The 26,361-nt window shown below is 41.9% G+C and overlaps 3 protein-coding genes across 3 annotated transcripts in view; 2 read left to right on the plus strand and 1 right to left on the minus strand.

The window, feature by feature from the left end:
• Positions 1-1,293: 1,293 nt before the first annotated feature.
• LOC146617277 (integrator complex subunit 7-like) lies at positions 1,294-13,442 on the minus strand. Its single transcript, XM_085372365.1, has 20 exons — positions 13,295-13,442; positions 13,017-13,146; positions 11,557-11,703; positions 10,885-11,022; positions 10,737-10,783; positions 10,250-10,449; positions 10,038-10,160; positions 9,833-9,950; positions 9,612-9,746; positions 9,419-9,516; positions 8,631-8,870; positions 8,287-8,424; positions 7,988-8,194; positions 7,555-7,749; positions 7,091-7,194; positions 6,906-6,974; positions 5,852-5,984; positions 4,901-4,999; positions 4,197-4,382; positions 1,294-1,596 (listed from the first exon to the last, which is right to left on the minus strand). Exons 1-20 carry the CDS (start codon positions 13,386-13,388, stop codon positions 1,315-1,317), a joined length of 2,883 nt encoding a protein of 960 aa, XP_085228491.1. The 5' UTR covers positions 13,389-13,442; the 3' UTR covers positions 1,294-1,314.
• Positions 13,443-14,311: 869 nt separating this feature from the next.
• LOC146617278 (denticleless protein homolog) lies at positions 14,312-20,462 on the plus strand. The gene is made up of 15 exons (XM_085372863.1): positions 14,312-14,363; positions 15,816-15,953; positions 16,055-16,147; positions 16,228-16,289; positions 16,499-16,619; positions 16,712-16,777; positions 16,943-17,058; positions 17,152-17,225; positions 17,325-17,431; positions 17,521-17,625; positions 18,103-18,215; positions 18,338-18,427; positions 18,593-18,716; positions 18,897-19,555; positions 20,397-20,462. The coding sequence occupies exons 1-15, from the start codon at positions 14,312-14,314 to the stop codon at positions 20,460-20,462; spliced, it is 1,986 nt and encodes a 661-aa protein (XP_085228989.1).
• A 3,390-nt stretch (positions 20,463-23,852) lies between these two features.
• Positions 23,853-26,361, plus strand: part of ppp2r5a (protein phosphatase 2, regulatory subunit B', alpha isoform) — a 58,880-nt gene continuing 56,371 nt past the window's right edge. Inside the window, exon 1 of the mRNA XM_085371879.1 lies at positions 23,853-24,852. Coding sequence (XP_085228005.1) covers positions 24,705-24,852 — 148 coding nt within the window. The 5' untranslated portion in view covers positions 23,853-24,704. The remainder of the gene's footprint in view (positions 24,853-26,361) is intronic.

Genomic DNA, 26,361 nt, shown 5'->3' on the forward strand with positions numbered 1-26,361 from the left:
AGTCATCGAAATTCGCCATGGCGCCACGGCCTCATGGTATTGTGAAAACTCAAAAGCTCCGCAATTTAACATGGCATAAGGGTGTAGTTGGCACTGACCAAATATGAAGGTTATGAAATCAAACCCCAAGGAGGAGTTCGTCAAAGTTCGAGGCATGGAAATGGTAAAATCAGAGCCAAAATGTCACCTTCAATCCAAAATGGCGGACTTCCTGTTGGGTTTAGGACATTGCCATAATAGACTTTTTTGTTCGACTCTGAACATTATATAGGTGTACCGACTTTCAAACATGTAGGTCATACCCATACCGGGGGCTTGCGTTTTTCATTTTTCTAGGTGGCGCTACTGAGCTAATTTTCCCTGGCCATGTCTGAGAACATTAAAATACGTAAATTTTCACCAGACCTGACGCGTGTGCAAAATTTCATGAGTTTTCGAGCATGTTTAGGCCCTCAAACGGCCAATTCATTTGCCGAAATAATAATAATAATAATAATAATAATAATAAACAGAGCAATTACAATAGGGCCTTCGCACTGTCAGTGCTCGGGCCCTAATAATACATTTAAAAAATCTTATGACTACATCTGAAGTCATCTCGGCACATTTCCAGTTAGTTTTTAAGCTCACATTTGGTTGTGGATATTTTATAATTATTATTTTTTAACAGGCTTTGCCTTTTCTTCTCTAGGATAGAAACAGCGTTATGGTATTTTAGGAACGCTGTGAGCGCAAAATTAATAATATTATAAAAGTTTAAAATAATTATAGCTCACTTTTAGGTGCTTAAATGCTGATGAACATAACAGGAAAGTCAACTGAGGGGTAAAAATTTAAAACGCTAAACTATCAAGAAAGTGTTAAATATGATGTTATAGACCAGTCATTTAGATAAATATGAGGCTGACAGCACAGATTGTAATGGTCTTCAAATGAAGATGCTCCGTTAATTACTATGGGCTGCCCCCTGTTGGCTGTCTGTGCAACTGCATGTATGTAGGACGCTAAATCCAAGGACGTTTAGCATTAAACTATCCCAGAGAGGCTACTGCACGCAAGAAATCCTATTTGAGAATATGTGAAAAATTAAAAAGCTGCATTAAATTAGGCATTTTGATGTTATCCAGACAGCAAAAGATATAAAGATGAGCATAGATGAGCATAGATAAAATAGATGAGTTAAAAAAAAAGTGTTCAAAAAAAAACAACACACTAAGTTATTATTTAAATCAATTTGGTATTTTAATCATTAAAAAATATGTACATATTTAATTTCTACAAGGTCAAGTGCAGAAGGTCAAACTGTAAGCGCTACTAGAAGCGAGTGTATGTGCTCCTCTGTGGCGCGGGCTGAGCTCCGCCCTGCTGCAGCTGGTGACGGAGTTGCTGGGAGTACGGGTCCTCCAGAGACTTTACTGACACCGTCGTCTTGGGCCCCGTCTTCCACTCTATGCCGCTCTCATCCACCACAGAGGCCTCCACGGTGACGGTGTGGGTGCCCAGGATGGAGAAATTCAGCAGGAACTGGGTGCTGAAGTAGTCGTTGTGGGGCTCCACACGCTGCTTGATCTCATTTGTTTTAGTATCTAGTGGAATCTGAAATGGGAAAAAAACTGTTTAAAACGTTTATACTGGTCAAACTGGTCTAATCTGTGTCATTTAATCCATCTAAACTATGTTGTAGTGAGTTGTCCAGTTTTAGAGATCAGCTGAGAAGATCTCTGACCTTTCTTAAACATAGTGAACTAGACAGCACCTCAGAGAAATCACAAGCTCATTACTCACAGCAACGCTAATGTCTATTAAGCTGCTTTGTTAGATACACGTTCTGCTGCTCAGTAATGAAAACATCCAATCAGCCAACCAGATAGCATCATCTCGATGCATTTAGGCATGCAGACGTCATCAAGACAACCTCTGAGTTCGAACTGAGCATCAGAGCATCAAAAGTTAAGGTGTATTTTTGGGCTTTTCGCCTTTATTTGAAAGTCGGGTAGTGCAGAGTAGACAGGAAAGAGGCGAGGAGAGAGCAGGGATATACGCAGCAAGGTGTCAGGGGTCGGACTTGCATGCAGAAGAGCATCTCTGACTGCACAACAGTGAAGCAAATGGGCTGCAGCTGCAGAACAAGAAACAGGAAGCTGTAGCTACAGTGGGGCAAAAAAGTATTTAGTCAGCCACCGATTGTGCAAGTTCCCCCACTTAAAATGATGACAGAGGTCAGTAATTTGCACCAGAGGTACACTTCAACTGTGAGAGACAGAATGTGAAAAAAAAATCCATGAATTCACATGGTAGGATTTGTAAAGAATTTATTCGTAAATCAGGGTGGAAAATAAGTATTTGGTCACCTCAAACATGGAAAATCTCTGGCTCTCACAGACCTGTAACGTCTTCTGTAAGAAGCTTTTCTGTCCCCCACTCGTTACCTGTATGAATGGCACCTGTTTGAACTCATCATCTGTATAAAAGACACCTGTCCACAGCCTCAAACAGTCAGACTCCAAACTCCGCCATGGCCAAGACCAAAGAGCTTTCGAAGGACACCAGGAAAAGTATTGTAGACCTGCACCAGACTGGGAAGAGTGAATCTACAATAGGCAAGCAGCTTGGTGTGAAAAAATCAACTGTGGGAGCAATCATCAGAAAATGGAAGACGTACAAGACCACTGATAATCTCCCTCGATCTGGGGCTCCACGCAAGATCTCATCCCGTGGGGTCAAAATGATCATGAGAACGGTGAGCAAAGATCCCAGAACCACACGGGGGGACCTGGTGAATGACCTGCAGAGAGCTGGGACCAAAGTAACAAAGGTCACCATCAGTAACACACTACAACGGCAGGGAATCAAATCCCGCAGTGCCAGACGTGTTCCGCTGCTGAAGCCAGTGCATGTCCAGGCCCGTCTGAAGTTTGCCAGAGAGCACATGGATGATACAGCAGAGGATTGGGAGAATGTCATGTGGTCAGATGAAACCAAAGTAGAACTTTTTGGCATAAACTCAACTCGTCGTGTTTGGAGGACGAAGAATACTGAGTTGCATCCCAAGAACACCATACCTACTGTGAAGCATGGGGGTGGAAACATCATGCTATGGGGCTGTTTTTCTGCCAAGGGGACAGGACGACTGATCCGTGTTAAGGACAGAATGAATGGGGCCATGTATCGTGAGATTTTGAGCCAAAACCTCCTTCCATCAGTGAGAACTTTGAAGATGAAACGAGGCTGGGTCTTCCAACATGACAATGATCCAAAACACACCGCCCGGGCAACAAAGGAGTGGCTCCATAAGAAGCATTTGAAAGTCCTGGAGTGGCCTAGCCAGTCTCCAGACCTCAACCCCATAGAAAATCTGTGGCGGGAGTTGAAAGTCCGTGTTGCTCGGCGACAGCCCCAAAACATCACTGCTCTCGAGAAGATCTGCATGGAAGAATGGGCCAAAATACCAGCTACTGTGTGTGCAAACCTGGTAAAGACCTATAGTAAACGTTTGACCTCTGTTATTGCCAACAAAGGTTATGTTACAAAGTATTGAGTTGTATTTTTGTTATTGACCAAATACTTATTTTCCACCCTGATTTACGAATAAATTCTTTACAAATCCTACCATGTGAATTCATGGATTTTTTTTTCACATTCTGTCTCTCACAGTTGAAGTGTACCTCTGGTGCAAATTACTGACCTCTGTCATCATTTTAGGTGGGGGAACTTGCACAATCGGTGGCTGACTAAATACTTTTTTTGCCCCACTGTACAAATCACACGGGCTCATCAAAATCAATCTCTAGAAGCCTGGGAAAAGTTGCCTGCTCTGATGAATCTCAGTTTCTGGTGTAACTTAAAAATACAAAATCAAAAATCCACTTGACTGTGTTAAACTGGGACTCATTTGCAGTCATCTGTAATTATTACTATTGACAATAGTGGAAACTATATCCTGCAACATATATGTGGCTGGATAGTGACTGGGAAATTCGTCTTTTAGAACCAATAACATGCTCTTTATGAGGACATGGAGACCTATTTTTATGATATTTAAACAACAAAGAGAGAGTTTACAAATCTGTGTTTAGCATTGTACTCTGTCGCAACAATTGTAAAAGTGGCAATGAAAATAAGATTTGTGACGTCTAAGTTGTTTAAGTGTCAATACAAACTAAGTACATAAAAAAACTTTGACTGAGGCCACACACCTTGTAGTCAGGTCCCGTCTTGCTCTGAAGAACTGAGGTAACATTAAGACAGACTGACTGGATCTTTCTGAAGAGTCCCGGAGTTGAGCCGTGCTGCACCACACCCTCCACCTTCAAGGTCAGCTGCTGAGTGTTCTGCACTGGGATTGGCTCGCTCGGTGTTCGCGGGGATGGTGAAAGGGCGAGCTGGAAAAAACACAACACACATAAACCTTCAGAGTACCAAAGGAAGAATGTCTTCCTTCCTCTGATGAACACCCACCTTATCGACCAAAACAGCCAAGAGAGATGTACACGTTAAAATACTAAAGTGACACTGTGGAAACGTCTCATGCGTTCCTCTTACAGCGGGCTATTTCCTGGACTATTTCTTGGCTCGACGCACTGCTTTCCAAGAAGCCCAGCCAAGAAACAGTCCAGCACATAATCCCCATAAAAACACAGAGAGGTGATTTTACATAATATGTGAATTAGTGCGCTTTAGAAGTGCTGGCAGGCAGATTTTACCTCGTCTCCAGTCTTTGTCCTGAGCTGAGCCTGCCGTCTCCCTGTATTAGCTACATATCTACTCCTAAGCGATATTAATCTTATTATCCAAGTCCAATAAGCAGCTAGCTTGGGGGAAGACAGCCTGTGGTGACTGTGCCATAGAATATGCATATCATTATTGTGCTTTTCTCTTTAAACCAACGAAAAACAGTTACCTTGATGCTGGTGGACTGCAGCTTTTGGAAGAAATATCTCTGGAAAGACAGCGGCACCTTCAGCAAAGCTATGACAGCATCACAGAGACAGCTGGTGTGCTGAAAAAACAAGCAACACATTTTCATCATTTGCTCCCACTTCATTTTTGTCATTTCCATTTTTTCCCCCAACCTTAAAGCAACTGAGTGGGGTCCTTTATGACCCTCGCTCTACTGTAATATGAAAGTTCTCCAATTTTTTATTTTATTTTTTTAACCGGACTTCATCTGTCGGTGCGACAGGTTCACGGAAAGTTATGTGAGGTAGTTTGCAGCCCCGCAAAAGTAGCTTTTTTTTTGCTTTTAACATTATAGATTTTGGTTGTTTGTCTGTGTTTGTTTATGAGATGTTCAAAAAGAACACTAAAATCCTAAGGTTAAATAAGGTAACACAGACTCTTTGTCAGAGCTACAGTATATCCAGACCATTTGTTGTCAGCCCCTGAGAACCCTTCTAATATTTGGGGTTATATTTCTAATTATTGTAATGTTTTCAGTGTTTCTACATATTCATCCATCCATCACCTCCCACTGATCCAACTTGGAGTTATGGAGACCGCCCTGTGACACTCTCCAGTCTTTCACAGGGCTAACACTGAGAGATGGACAACCATTCACACCTACGGCTAATTTAGAATCACCAGTTAACCTATCAAGCATGTGTTTGTCTGTGGGAGGAAGCCGGAGTACCTGGAATGAAGCCATGCACGAGTTTCTGCACAAACTGTGTGAAATATTACAAAACTGCAAACAAGACGTTTCTTTAGATTTTGTTAAAAAACATTAACAAATAACAGTCACGGACTGACTAAAGAAACATAATTTCATCCACACAATTTGGGATTTTTAACTCCTTTGTCTGTGGCATTAGTACCAGACCATCGATGATGAAGTACCGAGTGTTAATCTTACCAGATGTGAGACAGGAGGGTGTTTCTTGGTGAGGCTCTCCGCTTCCTCCAGCACGTGGTTAAAGACCGACATCATCCGTCGCTCATATTCGCTCTCCGTCTGGACAGACCCCACAGTGCCGTACTCCTGAAAACTACATTACAGAAACAGATGGAAGACATGTCGGGGGAATTCACAGAAGGGACCTGTTGCTGCAAAGCGCTTTCTCTACAGATCAGTCGAGTACACGGTCCAGTGGAGGAGCTTTTGTCAAATAAAATAAGGTGCATTTACTTTTATTACACTGTCATACATCTGTGGGCAGCTTATAAAGGGCTACCTCTACGTGTGATGCTGAAAGCTAATAAAATAAAACCAAAATATAGAGGAAAAATCCTTAGTTTTACATTTGTTAGTTTGGTAAAAAAAATTCGATGACAAATTGCCTGATGAGGCACTGATGGACATGTTATCTGATACTCTGAAGGTCTACCAGTCTGTGAGTCTACTGCTTTAATGTGGTGGTGTTTTCATTGTAATATATGTGCAGATTTTCATAAACCTAGTCTTTGACACACGTCCTCCATGCAACAATAGCTAAAAACACTAAAACTACCACTGAAAGTCAAAAACTGGACTGAAACTAAACATATTCAAACAACAGAAGATCTGGACTATTCTAGAAGATACACCTGTGGTATCGTTTTGAAAATCTGAGGCAACTTCCTTCTCGAATGACTGTATTTACAAGATTTTCAGAAAACCTGATCGCTGAGATTCAAACTTGTCCGAGATTTTTCTAGATATGCCTATGGTATCAATTTGAGACTCCTATGTTGCCTCGTTCTGGAGTTATCGCATTCACAAACTTGGATATCCACATTGCCCGGCTGGCCAGCAGGGTGACAATAATGCCTTTTACGGCTGAAACAAAACTAAACTCAAACAAGAAATCTGGAAACTAAAAGTAAAGAAAACACAAAACTATAGTAACTCCGGTACAGAAAAACTCAACACAATCTAAACTAGATCCATTCAAATCAAATTATTTGTTGACACTCAGAGCAGCCCTCACCTGGCAGCCTGTGGGTCCAGTATCAAAGCTTCAATCACGTGGGAGACGAGCAAGCAGCTCTGCTGTTGTCTGGGCAAACAGTTAAAGAAAACTTAAGGACATAAGTTATGAGATGATATTTAAAAGGAAAAAAAAAAGAGAGAAGGAAGAAGTATAAAAGTATGATGATGTGCGTTTAAGGATACAACTCCACATTGCGAAGGGTTGCATAATCTGCATCAAACGACGACTGGTGTAAGTCAGCATAGCGAGCAGCAAGACTTCTGAACTCATCCATGCACACCTTCATCTGGAGAGAAGAGAAACGCATCGCAGCTTCACAACTATGCTTTTATTCCTCTAGATAAAGCTAGGCAAATAAAATAATTATACTGGCTTTTTGTCGTCCAGTGAAAAGATCCAAGTAAAACTGAGCTACTGACCCGGAGGCCCAAAAGGGAAAACTATATTGAACACTGACCTTAAATCAAATTTACCTCCTAATTAAAAGCAAATACCTCTTCAGCATGATGAACAATCTGCTCCAGTTTGCTGGTGCATTAACAGAAAGCCTAAATAGTGACCTTTGACATGCTGTAACCACAAATTCAAAATAAGTACATAAATAAAAGGGAGTCCACTCCTCTCAGGCCAAAGTTCAGCATGTCACCTGCATTGAGATGCGGCCACAGCGTTGCAGCTCATTTCCTGAAGTGAGGGCGATGGTGGTTGCGATGGCGGGAGGAGGGCTGGTTTTCAGACTGTTGCAGGTACAAATGAGCTGCGACAAAGCTTGCAGGGTGTCGATCCGGAGCTTAATGAACTCGCACTGGAATGTGAGCGGGCTCAGAGGAGTGCTGGCAGCCTGCAGGGAGGGATTAATCAGATAAATAAGGACACAGCAGTTAAATAGTGGCGCGGGTTGAGTTGATCTAACGAGATTCTAGGTGAGTCACGTCATTAGCAGTTAGAGTTGCTTTGAAATCAGCTCTAATGGCACCCCTCTCCACACTGGCTATCAGCAGCTCTCAGCATCCTGTCACTGGTGATAGATAAACAGTATTAATGCTTTTTGACAAGCAGATGCCTGGCAGTTAACTGACTGTGAGGGAGGCGATGCCCTTTTGGTAGGAGCGCAAGGCCTCTGCGATGGCGCTCATGGCTCCGCTGTAGTCCCCGTCTTCCACGTGACTCAGGCACTGCTCAGCCTGGGAGAACTCCTTCAGGCTGCTCAGCCAGAAGTAGAAGTGCTCCGAGGCCACACGAGTCCGCACACACTGGTACAGCTCGCTGGAGAACTCGTGGCATCCCTGCAGGTGAACGATAAGAAAATAATCATCTTGCCGGAGATCCGAGGCACTTCGTGGCTGTTTGCAACACCGTTTTGATCCAAAGATCTCACCATGCGCGAGGCTTGCCGTGCAATGCGATACACCGTCCAGCCGTTAGCAACGTTCTCCAGCTGCTGTTTGATGACAGTCTTCACTTCGGCTGACAGAGACGACTGGCTTGCAACAAAAATCACTGTTGCCAAGGAAACCTGCAGCAGTGACAGTAGGGGGCGATGAGTGTGAAACTCTAGAAATCGGCGATATGTAAAGGCAGTAAAACAAGGAGGTAAATATTAACAGGATGCTCCTGTGAGGTTCCTCTACCTTCTATTAAAACATGAAGGCTAAATAAAACTGCATCATGTATCATTTAGTCTCACATCAGCTGATGCGTGAACCCTTGCACATCTCTCACCAGAAGCTCCTGCTGCTTATCGGTGGACGAGTGACTGGCCACCCGGTAGAGATCAACCAGATCCCCCAGCATACCGTCCCCCAGCACAGGCAGGTGGGTGGCGATGGCCGCCAGAGCGTGACACATGAGAACACGAGAGGAGTCGCAGGACAAGTGGAGCTGGCCGAGCAGGAATTCCACTGCAGACTGGCTGAGATGGGGTCGACTTTTCAGCAGCTTAACCAATGAGGTGAGAGCTGTCTAAAGTTGAAAACAAGAAAATGCAGAGATGGGTGTTACTACAGCAAAATGTAGGTAAGGGTTGGCTGATGAGTTGAATGTAAGGAGAGGCATGGAGAAACGCTCCCAAAATAATTCTCACCTCATTTGCAAAGTTTGTGCAGCTGGTATTAAAGAAAAACATTTCTTTATTCTAATAGTTAACGAGTATTTTTCAGGCAAACATGAAGAACTACAGGCAACGTGCGCTCAACCCAGGCAATCACTGGGAGATTTTTGTTGTGGCAGATCCTTCGCAACTAATTTCATCCAGTGAGAACCAGAAACCTCCAGGAACCACCGTCAACCAGCTGCCGTTACACATTTCTGTCAGACAAATCCCTGAACCATGTACGCATGAGAAACTTCAATTGGTCCAGTGAGCAGGGCAGGAGTAACAATGAACCTGTAACTCTTAAAAGTCCAGCCAAACCAAACCAGTTTTCCAAATTTAAATTAAAATACATTGTGGTACTTTTTCAGATGTTTTATAATGTAAACTCTGCCTCCTCAGGGGTCTAATGTCTTACTTTCAGTGTGGCTTGTGCACTGGGGCTGTTGTCCTGACTGCACAGCATCAGAAGGGACTCCACTCCCAAAACTGTGTCCTGCTCCAGCTGTACTATATCTGAGGAGGGGGAGATGCACACAACAACAAATATTACCACACTGATTAAGAATTAAAAGCATCCCCCAAATAGGTTATTGCCCAGTCTAACTAACCTTTCTCTGGACAGGAAATGGCAATGTTGGTGAGCACTATGACCCCGTGAGCTGCTACTGCCAGGTTGCTGTGGTAACAGCATTCCTGTGCCAACTTAACCAGGTCAGTGAGCCGGGGTGGAACCAAAGAGCCACCTGAGAAGAAAGTTTTAGAGAATGCAGATCAGTTCAGAGTGGCATTCTTTGTTTCCTAAATGCAGCGATTTAAGCGTAAACATTACCTCCCACATTACTAAAATACTGTTTGATCGCAATAGTTCCAGAGAGGGTGGAGAGAACGGCCAACATCCCCAGCTTCAAACTGTTGTAGGGGATAGTCAAAGCACACTCGCACAGCACCTGCAAAGGTAAAAGCTGTTAGATTGCAGACAGATTTTAAACATCACAACAACCCTACAGTGCAACTGTTGCCATCTGGGGCTCTACCTGAGTGTTTTCTCTTATCCACAGGTGAGGAGCCTTTTTAGCCAGGAGCTTTAAATCGTTAACTGCAAGTCTCTTCACAGCTTTTCTCGGATCATCTTTTAGGTACTGAAGGAGGAGCTGCAGCTGCAAACAGATTAGGAACCAAATCAGAGGTTCACCACAACAAACCGAAAGAAAGGAGGCATTGCTGTGTGCGAGCAAATTGGGTCTACCTGCTTGGGGATATCTATGAGGGAAGAGGCGGCCAGCTGGGTGAAAGTATGCAGGGAGACGATGACCATGGGGGTGGAAGGATAAGAGTTCACCAGATGCTGTAAAAGCTCTCTGCTGCTGGATGCCAGGCTGGCGTCATGATGCATGTGCTGCAGCATGGGGATCAACTTCAGTTTCAGTTCCACAGGAGTGTCTAAACCTGAGGCGGAAGAAAAGATCAATGCAAACGTTATGTAAAAGATGCAGATGTTATCTGCTGGGTTATATTTGGGTTCAGCAAAATGTGTATTTGCAGTCTTTTGTGTTTCTTTTTCTCTGTGATTTCAGCATGAAAAAAAAAAAAAAAGAATAGCTGCACTCAGTTTTTTTTTTTAGTGAGAAAACTAAAAACAAAAGACATCAGTAATAATGAAGCTTTGAACCACGACAGCTCTCGTTTATCTTCACGTGATCTGAGACATTTTAAATACAGAATAAACATCTTACCTTGAATCATCTCACTAACTTTGTTGCAAATACCAGCTGCAAAGTCTCTGAAAATGAAAAAGAATTAATTAAAAAGCCACACCACAATTAGATCATCTAAAACATCATCCCATACATCAGAGTTCACTTTTAGTCATCGTTTCCTTACTTTGACTGTGCAGAGAAGCTTGCGGCAGCAAAGATGGCTGCCTCGACTTCCACATTGTCGTGAGAGTCCAGGCTTTGGCGAATACTGTGGTGGGCATTCTTCCTCTCTGGGATGATGGAGGCCAAACTACCAAGCATCCTGAACACATAAGACAGCAGGAATTTTCTTTTGAAAAATCTGAGATGACTGAAAAAGACTGTGCACAACAAAGGTGAAGAAGAAAGTGCAGGCAGGGTGGAGTGGATGGAGACTAGTAGTATTAGTATTTAGTATTTATTTATTTATTGTCATTGTCAAGAACAATGAAATTGCGTTTGGGGCTTCCATACAACCCAAAAAAAAGAAGAAAATAATAAATACCCCTTAAAACCCAAGTGTATTGGGGTAATTTGATGAAGATGTTACAATTCTCACAGAGAATGCACAGGATAAGAAAGGAGGGACACCTCAGGTTGAGCATATTGGAGTAAAAGTTAGAGAGGCAAGGCTGAGATGTTTTGGACATGTGCAGAGGAAGGACACTGGATATACTGCAAAGGATGCCAAAGCCAGGCAAGAAGGCCACAAAGGAGGTTTGTAGATGTAGTGAAGGAGGACATGCAGAGGGTTGACAGAAGAGTGTGCTAGGGTCAGATGCGCCACTCGTGTCTATTCATGATTTCACATTATTACCTCAGAGTGATGGCTCTGGCCACAGGGTCATTACTGTGGATGACTGAAAACACCCGTTTCACAAACTCATCCACATTGAGAATCTTCTCCAAATGTTTCTCACTCTGTTGAGTCACTTTGAGTACACAGAGACGTAGAAAGTTGTTACTGGAAAAGAGAAATAAGCTTCTATTAATAAAGATGTTTGTGGCACAGTAAAGCTCATCTTTAACTTCTCGCATCTTCTAAATAGATCTCACCAACTTCAACAACATTCTATTAAAAAGTGCCTAAGATGCACACCTTTATTTATTTAGGCACTTTTGAATAAAATTAAAGTTTGAAAAATCCACTTAAGTAAGAATAGTTTGTTTCTTATTCTTTCTTAAAGTGAAATAAATTCACTTCCCCCCCCCCAAATCCTCTTATTTGGAACCTTCTCTCTCTCTTTTCATACAACTTTTTTTATTTCATTTTTTTCATGAAGAATAATTATAGTTTGTTTATTTTTAAAACCTTCCTCACACCAACATTTTTTCCTCTGTACTTACATCTATTCATACTTTTCATACAACACAATTACACATTAACACGCCTGCCCTCAATGATCAGTTTACTGGGTATGCTTAGTTTAAAGTATCTTGTACTTTTAAAGATTGATAAACATCAAGTTCATTAGAGACATCAAAGACACGCAATTAGAGATTAAATATAAGAATAAAATCTATTATCTGTTATTTTTTGGTGTTTCAGAGTTTATTTTATTTTTGCATTAGCTTGAGAGTGATTATGTGAACTGCATGACGGCTTAGGCTTGTGGTTAAATTGTACGCTGAATTACTAGGAGATGTTATTAAAATTTTCTCTACACTCTGAAATGCATTCGGATGCCTATATTAGATTCAGCTATAAAGAAAGTGGGAAACAACTGTCAGTAAAGTAGCCTTTAACAAATAAATACATAAATAAATGATCATCTAAAGCAATAGTGATGTGCGATACCACTGATTTCCTTTCCGATCCGATACCAAGAGAGACGTCTGTCTCGCCCTAGCAGCACCTGTCCCTGTCCTCCTCTTCAGTTCGCCTCAACATAAGCTTATCATATTCTGTGATGTGATTTACTCAGAGGTGTTTGACGAGGTCAGTGGTGTTGCCACAACAACGTGTCCACACAGGACTCTGTTTGCGCTCAGCCATTGTTGTGAGTGTGCACGCCAGGGGCTGCGACACATTTATACAGCCGTATTCCGCATATGACTATGAAAGGCGTAAGAGGAAGTAGTTCCTTCCAAATTAGACGATCCGAATTGTATAGTTTCTTTCCACTGCGTTCATTTTAATGGAAATCTACAAATTTACCCCAGAGTTCTAAAATATCGATATTATAATATGAGAATCGATTCTAGAACATAAATTGCTGGTATCGGAAGAATCGATATTTCAGTATCGATCCGCACACCACTATAAAGCAATCATACCCGAGCCTGAAGATGTCTGCTAGTTTTAAAAATGCAGAGTTGATGAGGATGGGAAAGGGGTACTTCTGGAAGAGTTTGGGGAACAAAACCACAGCCTCACACTGCTCACCGAGCTTCCCCGACCGCAACCCTGAAAATAAAGGAATTTCTCCAGTCACAACAAAGCAGGAAGTTTCCATATAGTCCCTAACACTTAACACATGACGAAAAACGACACACCGGATCAGAACACAATCAATGAACCATTTGCTAAGTCTTTAGCCAGCGAGCTAACACACCTTTGTCCAGCTCCATGAGAGCGGAGTTAGCGTCGAGCTCCTGTTCGCCATAACAAGCCTCTGACAGGAATGAGCGTGCGGTGGAGAGCGACATTACTGTGCAGTTTTTACTCCTTAAAAGAAGATACACTCATGAGATGTTAGCATTTCACTGTTCAGGCGGCATTCAGGAAAACACTGAGGATACAGAGACAGAACATCCGGTCTGGAGATTGACTTTCATAATAAAACGCCAGTTGTCATGGTCGCAAGCTAACAAGCTGTTTTAGGGACTGTTGTATTTAAAAATATATATTTAAGTTAAATATCTAAGTGAAATATGTATTAGTATATTATTCTAGTATCTCCTTAGCGTCAAATGATAGATTATGGATGAATCGGTAACACCATAATACTCTAAATAACAACAATTACATTGGAGACATCAAAGTCATGGTGACTTTTAAACCTTTGTTACTTTAGTGCTTCTGTTGAAAAAAACATTTTACGTGTGATTTTCATAACTTTTGTTGCAGTCACAGATATTCAATTTCTAGTTCAACACTGCGCACAACCTGAAATTGTGTGTTGTCACACAACGTCCAATTATACTTGCACCACTAAATGAACCATCTACATGCAGTTTGGCAGTGGTTGTATACACCAAAGTGTATTTACTAAACTAACAACTGTCTAACAGGATAAACATGCTATGCAAAGAGGGACTAGTTATTAGTTTAATCGTTTTAAAAATATTTATTTATGCTGAAGGGGCGTCTCCTTCTCCAGTTATGGTGGGAAAGTTTACAAAGAAAGCGGAAGCAGAAGCGCTCCTGCCCAGGAAGTCGTCGTTTCCACCAATGGTTGCGCGTAACGCAAGTTTAGCGGGGAATTCAGTCCTTCTGCTCGGACGATCTCTTCGCGGGAAATAGTACCCCAGCTTCGGCACAGAAAGCGGACCGGCAGAAGCTTGACATCGAGGAAAACGTTACGTTTTTATACAAAAGCCTTTGGATCGAGTTGTGCTGCAGTGCAGGGATGCTTTTCCGCTCAGTGGTGGACAGAGGAGTGGGCAGACGGAGGCAGAATGGTGAGACAGGGATGGGTTATTTGCACGGCCATGGCTGGGCTTTAGCTAGTCTAACATGGAAGATAATGCAGTCTAACATATCTGCTTTATGTTTCGAGGAGTCATGCTGCCAAGAGGGCTCCTAGAGTATCATTTGCACTTGCTTTTCTTTTGCCTTCAGTGTGGACTTTAACGTTTAATTCTACTTTCTTCGTGAATGTCTTTGTCGGGCTGTTCAGACTCCAACTGGTGGCACACCAACAATATGTCATGCCTTATAACCGTAGTACATATTAGGACAGTTTTTCATATTTTGATTGGCTTTGGTTTATACAACTCAAGAGCAAGTGAGAAGACAAGCGTGCGGATCTATGCTCGTAGGTCACTTTAATAGGTACACCTGGCGAGTTGGACCCTCTTTTGTCTTCCAGGCGTAGATTCAACAAGTTGGTTAAAGCGTCCCTCAGATATTTTGATTCATATTGACGCGATGGCATCACACAGTTTCTGCATATTTGTCGACTGTACATCAACGATGCAATGTCCTGTTTTACCACATCCCAATGGCTTGAGATCTGGCGTCTGTGGAGGCCATTTGAGTAAAGTGTGCTCATCGTCATGTTAAAGAAACCAATCTGAGAGGAAGTGAGCTCTGTGACACGGTGTTATCCTGCTGAAAGCAGCCATTACAGCCATTAGAGAAGGGTGTCACGTAGTAAAGGGTAACGTATAGAACAATCTGAAGTAGGCCAGGCTACTACAGACTACCAGACTAATGGAAAGTGGGAAGATGTTTGAGTATATTGTGAAAATATTAAAGAGTTATTTATAAAATAAGAGCCTCACTGTTACCAGTCTAAATTCATTACCCATACAGGTTATTATAGTAAATGGTCCCAAAAGAAAAAAAAACCTCAAAATCTTCTGGTAATTCAAAGAATACATACTATTTTTTTCCTGTTAAATAAAATAGGAATTGCCCATTGATTCATTTATAATGAAACCCAGCAAATCTTCTATTTGTTTATTCATTTATTTTATTTTTAATGGTGTCTATTACTTATTTTGGTATAGTATAGCAGGCCAGGGGTGATTTGTTTGTTACTAAGAAGGCTTTAAAAATGACAATGAGTCAAATCTCTGGACCGTTAGTTTGGACTTTCGTGACGTGATCGGTTCACAAGTACAAATGATCCCGTGTGAATAGCAGCCCCAGGATCCTGTTCTTGGCCTACAGGAGCGGCAGCTGGTGTGGTCTTCTGCTGCAATGACTCCAAGGTTCAATGTGTTGCATCTCAGAGATGCTCTTCTGCATATCTTAATTGTAACAAGTGATTATTTGAGTTACAGTTGCCTTCATATCAGCTCAAAGTGGTCTGATGATTGTCCTCTTAAATCTGCAATGCTTTTTAGTTAGTTTTACTGCTGTGTCTCATTGATGTCCTTCCTCTGACCATGCATCATTCTCTTCAGCTCTCCCTGCAGATCCCCGGTCCAGGTACCCTCTGAGTTCCCTGCTTGAAGGCTACCGATGCGTCCGACATGATGAACATATCTCCTATGGGAACCTTGGCGACTCTGTGCCACCGTTTGGATTAGCTTTCTCCTCTGGTAATTCATTTGTGCTTATCGTTGTAAGTGCAGAGAGAGCAAGGCCCTGTTGTCATTAATCTGTCTAACTGCAGTGTCTCTTTTCTCCTGTTTGTTTTCAGCCAGGGACCTGCAGAACATCCTCGCAGCAGCTAATGAAGAAGGCATTGTTAGGCTCTACAACACAGAGAGCCGTGAATATCCACTTCTTAAAGGTATTCTTGTGACTTGTGTTCATAATTGTCATGCCACGTATTTTGAAATGTTGGTGGCTAAAAGTGTGTTAACCTTGCAGCATGGCTGGCTCATGAGAATGCTGTCTTTGATATCGCCTGGATGCCAGGGGAGCCTCAGTTAGTAAGTGCAAATTCATTCTGTTTAGTCAGAGAATTGCAGAAAGTCAGATTTTTTTGTGTCACCCTCAAATGCATGACTCATGTAATTGCATCTGCCTTACCTGGGATTACTAATTTTTGGGTTTTTTTGTTGTTCTTTATTTTGTTGGAACCCATTAAAAACTCTGAAGCCTTTTCTTATTATTCTTTGGTCATCTGTGATCTCTTCAGGTAACTGCTGCGGGTGACCAGATGGCCAGGCTCTGGGATGTGAAGTCTGGAGAGTTGTTAGGCAGCTTCAAGGGCCACCTCTGCAGTCTTAAGTCTGTTGCATTCGCACCAGAGGAGAAAGGTATACCTTTTACTGAGCTAACACTGTGTTGGCTGTGCATTGATGATATATTGTTGTATCATGTGATTAATACATTTTCTTTTGTCACGCAGCTGTGTTTTCTACTGGAGCCAGAGATGGAAATATTATGATCTGGGACATGAGGTGCAGCAAAAAAGGTATTGATCGGAACAGTAATAGACAATTTAGCAATAAATTTTAAATCATATCTTTAGCCACTTTGTTACTAGCAGCCTGTTGCAAAAACACTTTTTTTTCCTGTTTCTTTAGTTGAATTTATGAAAAATGCCACGACAATAATCAAACTTATGTCTTTCCCTCAGATGGTTTCTACAGACAGGTGAACCAGATCAGCGGAGCTCACAACAAAGCAGAGACCAACCCTCCCTCTAAAACGAAGAAGAGACGGGGCGGCATGCGCGGCATGGCTCCGAGCGTGGTGAGTTTTCTCGACAATCAGCCGTTTAATGGAATGAAAAGAGCGATGCTGCAAATGGAAATCTAATCTTTAGCTACTCCATCTTATTTGCAGGACTCCCAGCAGAGCGTTACAGTGGTTTTGTTCAGGGATCAGCACACCCTCATCTCTTCGGGAGCTGTTGACGGGTAAGAAAAGAAAGGCTTCTTGTCACCTTTTTCACATTTATAAGAGCCGTTACCAGACATTCTCGATCATTTTCTGTCTCCTTCAATTCCCTTTATCAGAGTAATCAAGATGTGGGATTTGAGGAAGAACTACACTGCACACCGTCATGATCCTGTACCCCTGCAGACATTTCCGTATCCAGGTTCTTGCACTCGGACGCGACTGGGTTAGTTCCCTAACATGCCAAGCATCACCTTTACCTGAAATGTGCAAATAACACACAAATAACCCAGCTGTCTTTTTGACGTGCTGCAGGATATTCCGGACTCGCTCTGGACTCCGCGAGAGCCAACGTGATGTGTAACTGCACAGACGACAGCATCTATATGTTCAGTGTCTGCGGAATAAAAACGACACCAGGTAAAGAAGCTCCTCGCTTTGGCTCAACAGTGCGTGTATGTGCACTAGAGTAGAATAGGTCTTTTTTTCCAGTCACCCATTCATCACTAGATGGCGCTAATGCGCTTTGTTATGGGAGCAAAGCATCCAGCAGCAGAAGCCTCTTGATGCAAATAAAAAGCCATAGATGCTTTGTTTTCTACTGTTACGTGTTAAAGTCTGATCTGAAGTTCTGAATAGCAGTGGGTTAGGTGCTGTTTGACAGGTTGCAATACAGGAAACCATTTCAAAATGCATCATGACAGTTTTTTAATGGAAACGAAAGAGGAAAGTGTTACTAAATGTACAGAAACTAGAGGAAAGTTCAGCATTTCTCTTTTTATTGTTATATACACAGTACTGTACATTTTATCCTTTTATTTGATTGTCCTTAGACTTGTTTGTTCTCTGATCTTTGTGAATATTTTGTCATTTTTAAGAATTATGTTTCATCCACAGTGGCAGTTTTCAGCGGTCACCAGAACTCCTCGTTTTATGTAAAGTCCAGCGTTAGCCCAGATGACCAGTTTTTGGCCAGCGGCTCGAGTGACAACCACACGTACATTTGGAAGGTGCGTTCTCGGTTATATTTTACCTGACGTAATAAAAATTGCTTTATTTTCACTCTGGGGGTTTTCTGGTGTTGAGGAACTGCGAATTTAAGGTTTTTGAACATTTTTTTGTTACATTTCAGATCTCCAATCCTGAACTTCCTCCCATGACGCTTCAAGGTCATAGTGAGGAAGTGACGTCTGTTGCATGGTGTCCGACAGATTTCACTAAGGTAAGACGTGAGTGGTTATACAAGTATGAACACTGCTGTGAATTGGAGGAGTTTTAATGAGCCGAGAAGCACCTGAACCAGCTGCACTTTGCTGGAAGATGCGGGGCGCTCTGACTTTATTCGATTTAATGAGCTTCTGTATAAAGCCCTCTGCTCTGTTGGCAGATTGCTTCCTGTTCCGATGACCACACCGTGCGCATCTGGCGACTTCACCGAGAAAATGATGAAGTGCAGTCCTCATTAGGAGAGGCTAACCTAGTAGGCCATGCACGTCCTAAGATTCTCCCAAGTAAGTGCTTCACTTACAATGTATTCTTGTGAATAACTACCATATAGTCATAAAAGCGTAGAGGTTTCACTTACAGTATGTGCATGTGAATTTGTGCTTCATCATAAATCACTGCTGTCCTGCAGTTAAATACAAAACATGATCACATCTGGACTCACACTACTTTATTCTGCTGTTAAGGGCCTTCCATTCCAGCTGAGACAACCCCTGCCAAGCCCCAGAGGAGAGTGAGCCTTGGTGGCATAGCCTCACCTCAGCCTGCAGCCTGTGCTCCCAGTGGAGCCGCCCTGCCCCTTTCTTCCAGCACCACTACACCCAACCACTCACAGGACTCTAAAACTGCAGCTGTTCGGCACAGAACTCCGCCCACTATCAAACAGTGGTTGTCCCCAAGCAGCAGAACTTCCGAACAGGCTGGCTCTCCGGCCCATCGGGTGCTGAGCCAGTCTCCCCAGAGCTCTGTAAGCAGCACCCCCCCCACAGAACGACGGGCCAAACGCAGGCTGGAAACCGGTGACGGCTTGTCTTCGAACTGTGAGGGCACTGAGCAGTGCGACTGCGTTACTGAACTCTCTCCTGCAGCCAAGAGGAGCCGGACCCTCTCTGGTGTTTGCTGCCCAGCTCAGGAGAGCCCAGCACAAACAGGCTGCCACACAGAGGACAACAATGCGGCTTCATCCAGACAGACCGACAAGGAGAACTGCTCTCCCAGAGGAGTGAACTGGCTGTCAGTGATGAGCCAGAAGCTGAGGAAAGGTCAAAGAAGCCCTAGAAGTCCCAAAGACCCCAGAAGTCCCAGTGCTGCTAAGAAACAAGAAAGCAAGACACCAGCATCACCAGTAAGTATAAAACTCACAGGTTTGGGAGTGGATTAACATTCTCATCTGAAATTATCCTCAAGTTTGGTGCTGTGATGCAAGGGTGGTGTTATATGTAGTTCAGTTATACTGAAACACAATTGGCAGCCGATGAGGTGGAGATTTTAAACCACAGGTGCCCGTCAGCCACCTACAGACGCTGCTTGTTTCCACCTCCTGCTACAGCTGCTGTAGATGGTGGAGTCAAAGCAGATATGATGCCATTCCTTAAATGATTCAAGGAGATTTTCAGCAAAATATTCTTTAAGGAAAAGGAACCCATATTGGCACATACAGCAGGGGTGTCAAAAATAAGGTCCGGGGACAGAAATCGTCCCAGCACAGAGTCCTGTCTGGCGACACCGAAAGGCTTTAAAAAGCGAATGAGTGCATGGATTTTAAACTCTTATCTGTATTTTTAGAGGTTTTAAAGCTTTTTCTATTGATAAAGAGCTCCCCCGTAGCAATTCATACTAAATCAACTATTACTATTACTCAACCTAAAAGTAGTTAAGTAATAGAAAAACAATTGAATACCTGTTTTTTTTGTTTTGTTTTGTTTTTCTTAATATATGTTTATTCCATAGAAAAACTGCAACGCAATGGTCATTTTTCTTAGTCTTAAAGACAGGGATGAAATATTTAGTTATCAAAGTGGGCTATATGTAGCACACGATGTAAAATGAGTTTGACAGTCCTTACATACTGTAGGCATTGGCACTGATATGTCTGGGTGATTATATTTTAATTAAATGTGGCATCCATGCATGTTGTTTTAGCTTTTAAGATGATCCTTTGTTTTTTTTTCATTTCTGTTTTCCAGAATGTGTGCACCCCTCCAGCCATGAAGAAAATCTCCATGTATTTCACAAAAAGGCCTTTGGATTGACCTGGTTGTACCAAACTTGGTGCTTTTCTTTAAGAGGGTTTTATTCAAGGTGGTTTTTAAGTGGCACCCAAAAACTATAAGCCTCTTAAGATCACTGATTACTGAGATCAGAAGAGATCAGTCACTGAACATTTGATGGTTTGGATTTGACATCCAGGGACTGCTTTCAATTTTATATTTAAATATGTTCTTTTCTTTTTTTTTCTTTTTTCTTTTTTACGCCTCCTACAGAAATTTCTGGTGCTGTGCAGAATTTCTGGCTGGCGACTAAAGTTGCGAACATGAGTACTTCTAAAGATGCTTCAGCATTAAATCGAAGACTCTACATTTAAAAGGCTGATTAGATTTTAAAAAGTTGATCCTCAAGTGCAGAGAAAAGCATTTGTTCACAGAACAATTTAAAAAAATCTAGTTATTTGGTTCATTTTGTTAAACCTTTTTATGAACCGCACTGTAAGCTGCTCACAGATCAGCTCTATAACATTTGTAAGCCAGCCATCGAAGTCACGTGTTTTCCGTGTACGAGTTTGCTCCTTCATATCGGAGTTGCACACGTGGTTTGCAATAGATTTTTTCCTTACTGAGCAAATTTTTGACTTGTCTATATGTACAGAAGAACCAATGAATGATGCTTGATTTATTTGTATTTAATTGATAAATCTAGCTGTAGTCAAATTTTATTAAACAGTTTTCTGCCTGTGTGTGTATTTGTGTGTATGTGAGGGACAGAGAGGGTCTGATGGGGAAGTGGTGAGAGTTTTAGTCGAGGTAATTAAAAGAGAAAATCTAAAGACTGAAAAACATTCAAACCTAAAAAATTAAATCTCTATCATCTCACACTTTTCTTTAGCTCCCTGCAGATTCGTGTGATTAGTGTTTTACAGCTATTTTGTTCCATTTGGACAGTTTTAATTTTTTTACTTATTTTTTTTCATTTTGTATTCCAACTATAGAAATGGTTGGAAGACAATGCCAGAAAAATTGACAATCACTGCCTCTGCCCCAGAGAGGCAGAAGGGTTGTTTTTAACATGTATGTGTGATGGTAACTTATTACAGCAGCTGTGGTAAAGACTTTCAATGAAGTGACTTCCTCTGATTATAAATGCAGCTGAACTGAAGAGCACACAAACCCAACATAAAAGCATGATAGGTGAGAAAATGGACAGTAAGTTATTAAAGAAAAAAGATGGTATACTGGTATTTGATGGTAGTTACTTAAATATTTGACTTCTGTATGACTTTCAGTCTCAGATCACTGTGGAGGAATTTTTGCACGCTCTTCTTAACTGTGTCACTTCAGTTCATTGAGGTTTGTGGGCAAAGTTTATGCACAGCATTTCAGTCGGATTGAGGTCTAGACTTTGACTGCCGCTGTGCTCCTGTTACATATCACAATTTTGGCAAAACGTTAGCAGTGAGACAGATGGCTTCACACTTGACTCTATAATACTTTGATTTACAAAGGAGTTTGTGGTTGACCCAATGACTTCAAGGTACCCAGGTCCTGTGGTTGCAAAACAAGCCCAAATCACCCCCCACTCCGCCATGGCCATTGATAGTTGGTAGGAGATGTTTGTCCTGATATGGCGTGTTTGCTTTTCTCAAAACATGATGCTGTGCATTATGGACAAACCTCTGCACTTTGGTCTTGTCCATCCAGAAGACATTTTCCAAAAGGCTTGAAGTTTGTTCAGATGTAATTTTGCAACCCTAAGCTCTGCTACAATGTTTTCTCCTGGTATGGTAGCACTAATTGTACTGCCATGAACTTTAACATTTAGCATGCTGACTGAGACCTGAGATGTAGCTCTAGGTGAATGTGTAGTTTTCTTGAGCATTGTAGAGTCTGACCTTGGGGTGACTTTGCTGGGACGTCCACTCTTGGGAAGATGTTGGTAATTCTAAATGCTTCGCTTTATGAAGTGCATTTGATTGGTAGCACTACTTACCCTCTAAATTCCCGTGGAAACAGTGAGGGACTGCATAGACTCCTGTCTAATGAAAAACTTGTTAACACTTACTGTTCCGTTTCCATTATAATAGCAAATAATTAATAGGGAAAGAAAATGGTAAAAATCTACTACAAGATTGATCTAAATAGATAAAGATAAATGACAATAATTAACATTAAAGATGTTAATTATTAACATCTTTATACAATCCATATTTAGAATTTGGCCAAAGGTTTCAGGACTTAGCTCTATGGCACTCTCTTTCATAATTTAGGATTTTACAATACATTATTCTAGATTTCTTTTGTGTTACTTTTGATGTAAGTGTAGTGATAAAAAGAAAGCTTTCTTCTTGTCTCTATTACAGACAAAGTAAATGTACTAAAATAGAAACCCAATTTCCTGTGGAAAGGCCCTTATTTTAGGCTTTATACCTGTATTTTATAAACACATACAGCATGTAATGCGGAAGGCATTGAGTTAGGGCATAGCTGTCAAACTCTGGCCCGTGGGCCAAATTTGGCCCTCAGCCTAATTACATTTGGCCCGTGAAGCCATACCAAATTACTATTAGAGCAGGCCTACTGGTATTATACAGCTAATATATATATTGTTTAGTATTAAGCTTTGCTTGTTCTATATTCAGTTTTCCAGCAAAACTTATTTGAGTCCATAAGAAAAGATTCATTCTTATATCTGGAGGAAGATTTTTTTTCCAATAAATATTAATGTTAGCCCGCGACTTTGTTCCAGTTTTGAATTTTGGCCCACTGTGTATTTGAGTTTGACACCCCTGAGTTAGAGAGTGATACAGGCAGGGCCAAAGCGTGTGTGAATTCCTGAATAACATACAGTTATTATCAGTTTTCCAGGGTGGAATGACTGAACAGCATACATCTTTAATGACCAGGGTGCACATGGTTGAATTTATTTTGGATTTTCTCTCGGGGGGTCAGGAGCGTACATACAGGCTCAAATATACACTTAAATATTTTAATAAGTTTTCGGTGGGAGAAACGTTTCGTCACTCATCCAAGTGACTTCTTCAGTCTCTTTGTTATCGGAGTTTTTCCAAATGCAATATCCCAGGATCTCTTTTTTAAATCCTAAAACAATCTGTGGCTAAAAACTGAAAGTATAAGTGGGGTACTTCTTTAAAAAGCGCAAAGAAACACACGGCGACAAATGGAACTCTTATTATATTATCTTATTATTATTTTAAATGTATTGCTACGAGACGTGTGTCAGTTTTTGTTTAACGCTACTGCCTGTACCGCATCACCTATTTGTTTTCACATGTCACATGTTCAAGTCCCGCTTTCTGCGCGGCTCGATTGGTTTAAAAAGTTCTAGTTTTTTGAAATTTTCGCCTCTGATTGGCTGTTAGCAACGTCAATCAGTGACGTGCCCCCGTCAGCGCTCCGCAGTCAAGCTCACAGACACACAGTGACGGAGCGGCTTCGCTGGGAGTGTTTACGGCTGCCTGCCTCAGCTCGACATCCAGTAATTTGCTGTTTTTGACAATACTCGGTCTTTATCGAGGTCGTGCTAGCGAAACAGGCTCACACTATTCATTCGGAAGTGTGGCGAAAGGTGAAGTTTCTCTTAGGTGGATGAGGCTAACTTTCAAGCGCTAAATGAGTCGACGAGCGAAATTTAACTTCATCGATCGCGGATAAATTTTTTTCTCTCAAAAACACACTCAGCAGAATTCTGTCTAGGATTAAACCAGTGCTCGAAGACGCGGACTGTGTGTTTTACCGAAGAGCTGCAAAAAATTAACGGGGCAACTTTCTTTGGTAACTTTTCCCCCCCTCAGCAGCGGTGCAAATTGTTGTAACCGTCAGCTAATTTTAGCAGGCTAGCTAACTGTCAGCTTAGGTCTACTGTAGACAGCTTCAATCCGGCAATGCCTCTCTTATGTTTTGCAACAGGTAGACGTTTTTCGATCACAATGCAGCAGTAAAAATAATGTCAGAAATTTAGGAGCTTATTCTTGTCGTGTTGGTCGCTCCGTGCTGTGTAGTGTGGGCGGTGTCGTGTGACTAAATTCGTATTTTTTCGTATCTTGAAGACTATCCCCCTCCTCCGTATTTCATAGAGCAAGATAATGATGCAGTCTTTGGGCACAGCTTAACCTCCGTACCGACCGACCATGTTGGATCATACAAAAATAACACAAACCTTCTGATGTGAAAAGGGGAAGGAAGCTTTTCGTATGACCTAGGAGATACAGTGCAAAAAGTGTCAAGGTAGTTTTTTTTATTTTTTTTATTTTATGCATCAAAATGTCGGCCATCTCCGCATCAGAGAAAGTGGATGGGTTTACGAGGAAGTCCATGAGGAAGGCACAGAAGCAGAGAAAATCCCAGGGCTCCTCTCAGTATCGCACTCACACCGCTCCGGTCGAGCTCTCCCCGCTGCCGCAGCTCAAAGGTAAGAGGATGAAGGGGTCCGCCGCTTAAAATAGTCTGCCTGTCATGACCGCTGTGTGTGTGTACACTGCCGGATCCACTGCAGGTACACTGTGCATGCAGCCAGAAATGCATTACACATTTTAAAGCTGGCCTGTATTCAGAAACCTGCCAAAAAATAATGCACACCTATTAACACTTGCAAGCAGCTTGTAAGAGTTGACCAAAGGGTGTTTGAAAAGGCTCTGTGCCAAAGTATGTTACATTGGTTTTGTATTCTTGGACAGTTTTGTCAGTAGTTGTATTAACATCTCTTGACCCATTGTTTTGTTTTTTGTTTTGTCCTTGCTGGATGTTGTGTAATGACAAATGCACATCCCCAGAGCCATGTTGTTCTAGTGGCTAAGAAGGATTTATGTATTTGCGTCAAGGTGTTTTGAAGGATCAGTGTCTCTACACCTGATGCACTGATTGGAAAATTCAATTTGGCTTTGATATAAGTTTTTGATTTGTCACGATTTTAGTGTTTATTCCTTGTCTTGTACACACACAAAAAAATAGTTTCCTTTTTTTAAAGTCCAGCCAGTACAGCTCTTCATCACTCTACCGTTTTATTTTATTTTTTGGCAAGCACGGTCTGTGTAGGGTCTCAGTAAACCAGGCCACGGTAGTCTTGAGGGTTTGAAAAAGAAGGCATCTCGACTTCTTTAGGTTTCTGAAGAGGTTTCGGCTTCCATCCAAGAGGCTTCTTCAGTTCTAAAACAACGAGTCCTGGGTAATTAAACCCTAGTGGGGACTATCCCCTTTGGAGCTGATTCTGAGCATCACGTTGACTGACATGATCAATAGTGGGTCAATAACCCTTTTGTCCTCAAAAACCTAAAGAAGTCCAGTTACCTTCATGCATTGCATTTTCAAGCTTGTAGGCAGCTGGTTCACAATAATAATAATAATAATAATAATAATAATGATAATTGATTGCATTTATATAGCGCTTTGCAATTCCACTATTCATTCACTCTCACATTCACACACTGGTGGAGGCAAGCTACAGTCGTAGCCACAGCTGCCCTGGGGCAGACTGACAGAAGAGAGGCTGCCATATCGTGCCATCGGCCCCTCTGGCCAACACCAGTAGGCGGTGGGGTAAAGTGTCTTGCCCGGGACACAATGACCAGGACAGAGAGCCCAGGGATCGAACTGGCGACCTTCCGGTTACAGATGCGCTTCCCAACCCATTCTGGCCCATTCTGAGCCACAGTCACCCTTGCCTCAGAATTGGCCTTTGATGGGTAAGAGTTTGTCTTGCCTGACTTAACAGAATTTTATGGGGGGTTTTTTCCTGTTATCTCTGCCCATTTGATAAACAAATATAATAATTTAAAATATCTGTTTATAAGTTTTCAAATTCTTAAAAACATGAAAAAGAATAATACCAGAAGCTTAAAAACAGACTAAATTAACTTTATTATTTTGTGTTGCAGGGGTTGATATTACAGTAGGACATTTTATATTGTAATTTATAAAAGCA

The sequence above is a fragment of the Diplotaxodon limnothrissa genome, linkage group LG15, assembly GCF_057381915.1.
Source record: "Diplotaxodon limnothrissa isolate DT_005_m linkage group LG15, D_limnothrissa_male_GT1.1, whole genome shotgun sequence".
NCBI classification, from domain to species: domain Eukaryota; kingdom Metazoa; phylum Chordata; class Actinopteri; order Cichliformes; family Cichlidae; genus Diplotaxodon; species Diplotaxodon limnothrissa.

Coding starts and splice junctions, on each gene's coding strand:
- LOC146617277 (XM_085372365.1), bottom strand. CDS start 13,388: ATGTCGCTCTCCACCGCACGCTCATTCCTGTCAGAGGCTTGTTATGGC. Junction 9,517..9,611: donor CATTTCCTGTCCAGAGAAAG/GTTAGTTAGACT, acceptor CCCCCTCCTCAG/ATATAGTACAGCTGGAGCAG. Junction 1,597..4,196: donor AGACGGGACCTGACTACAAG/GTGTGTGGCCTC, acceptor TTCCCATTTCAG/ATTCCACTAGATACTAAAAC.
- LOC146617278 (XM_085372863.1), top strand. CDS start 14,312: ATGCTTTTCCGCTCAGTGGTGGACAGAGGAGTGGGCAGACGGAGGCAG. Junction 15,954..16,054: donor TGGATTAGCTTTCTCCTCTG/GTAATTCATTTG, acceptor GTTTGTTTTCAG/CCAGGGACCTGCAGAACATC. Junction 17,626..18,102: donor CGGAATAAAAACGACACCAG/GTAAAGAAGCTC, acceptor TTTCATCCACAG/TGGCAGTTTTCAGCGGTCAC.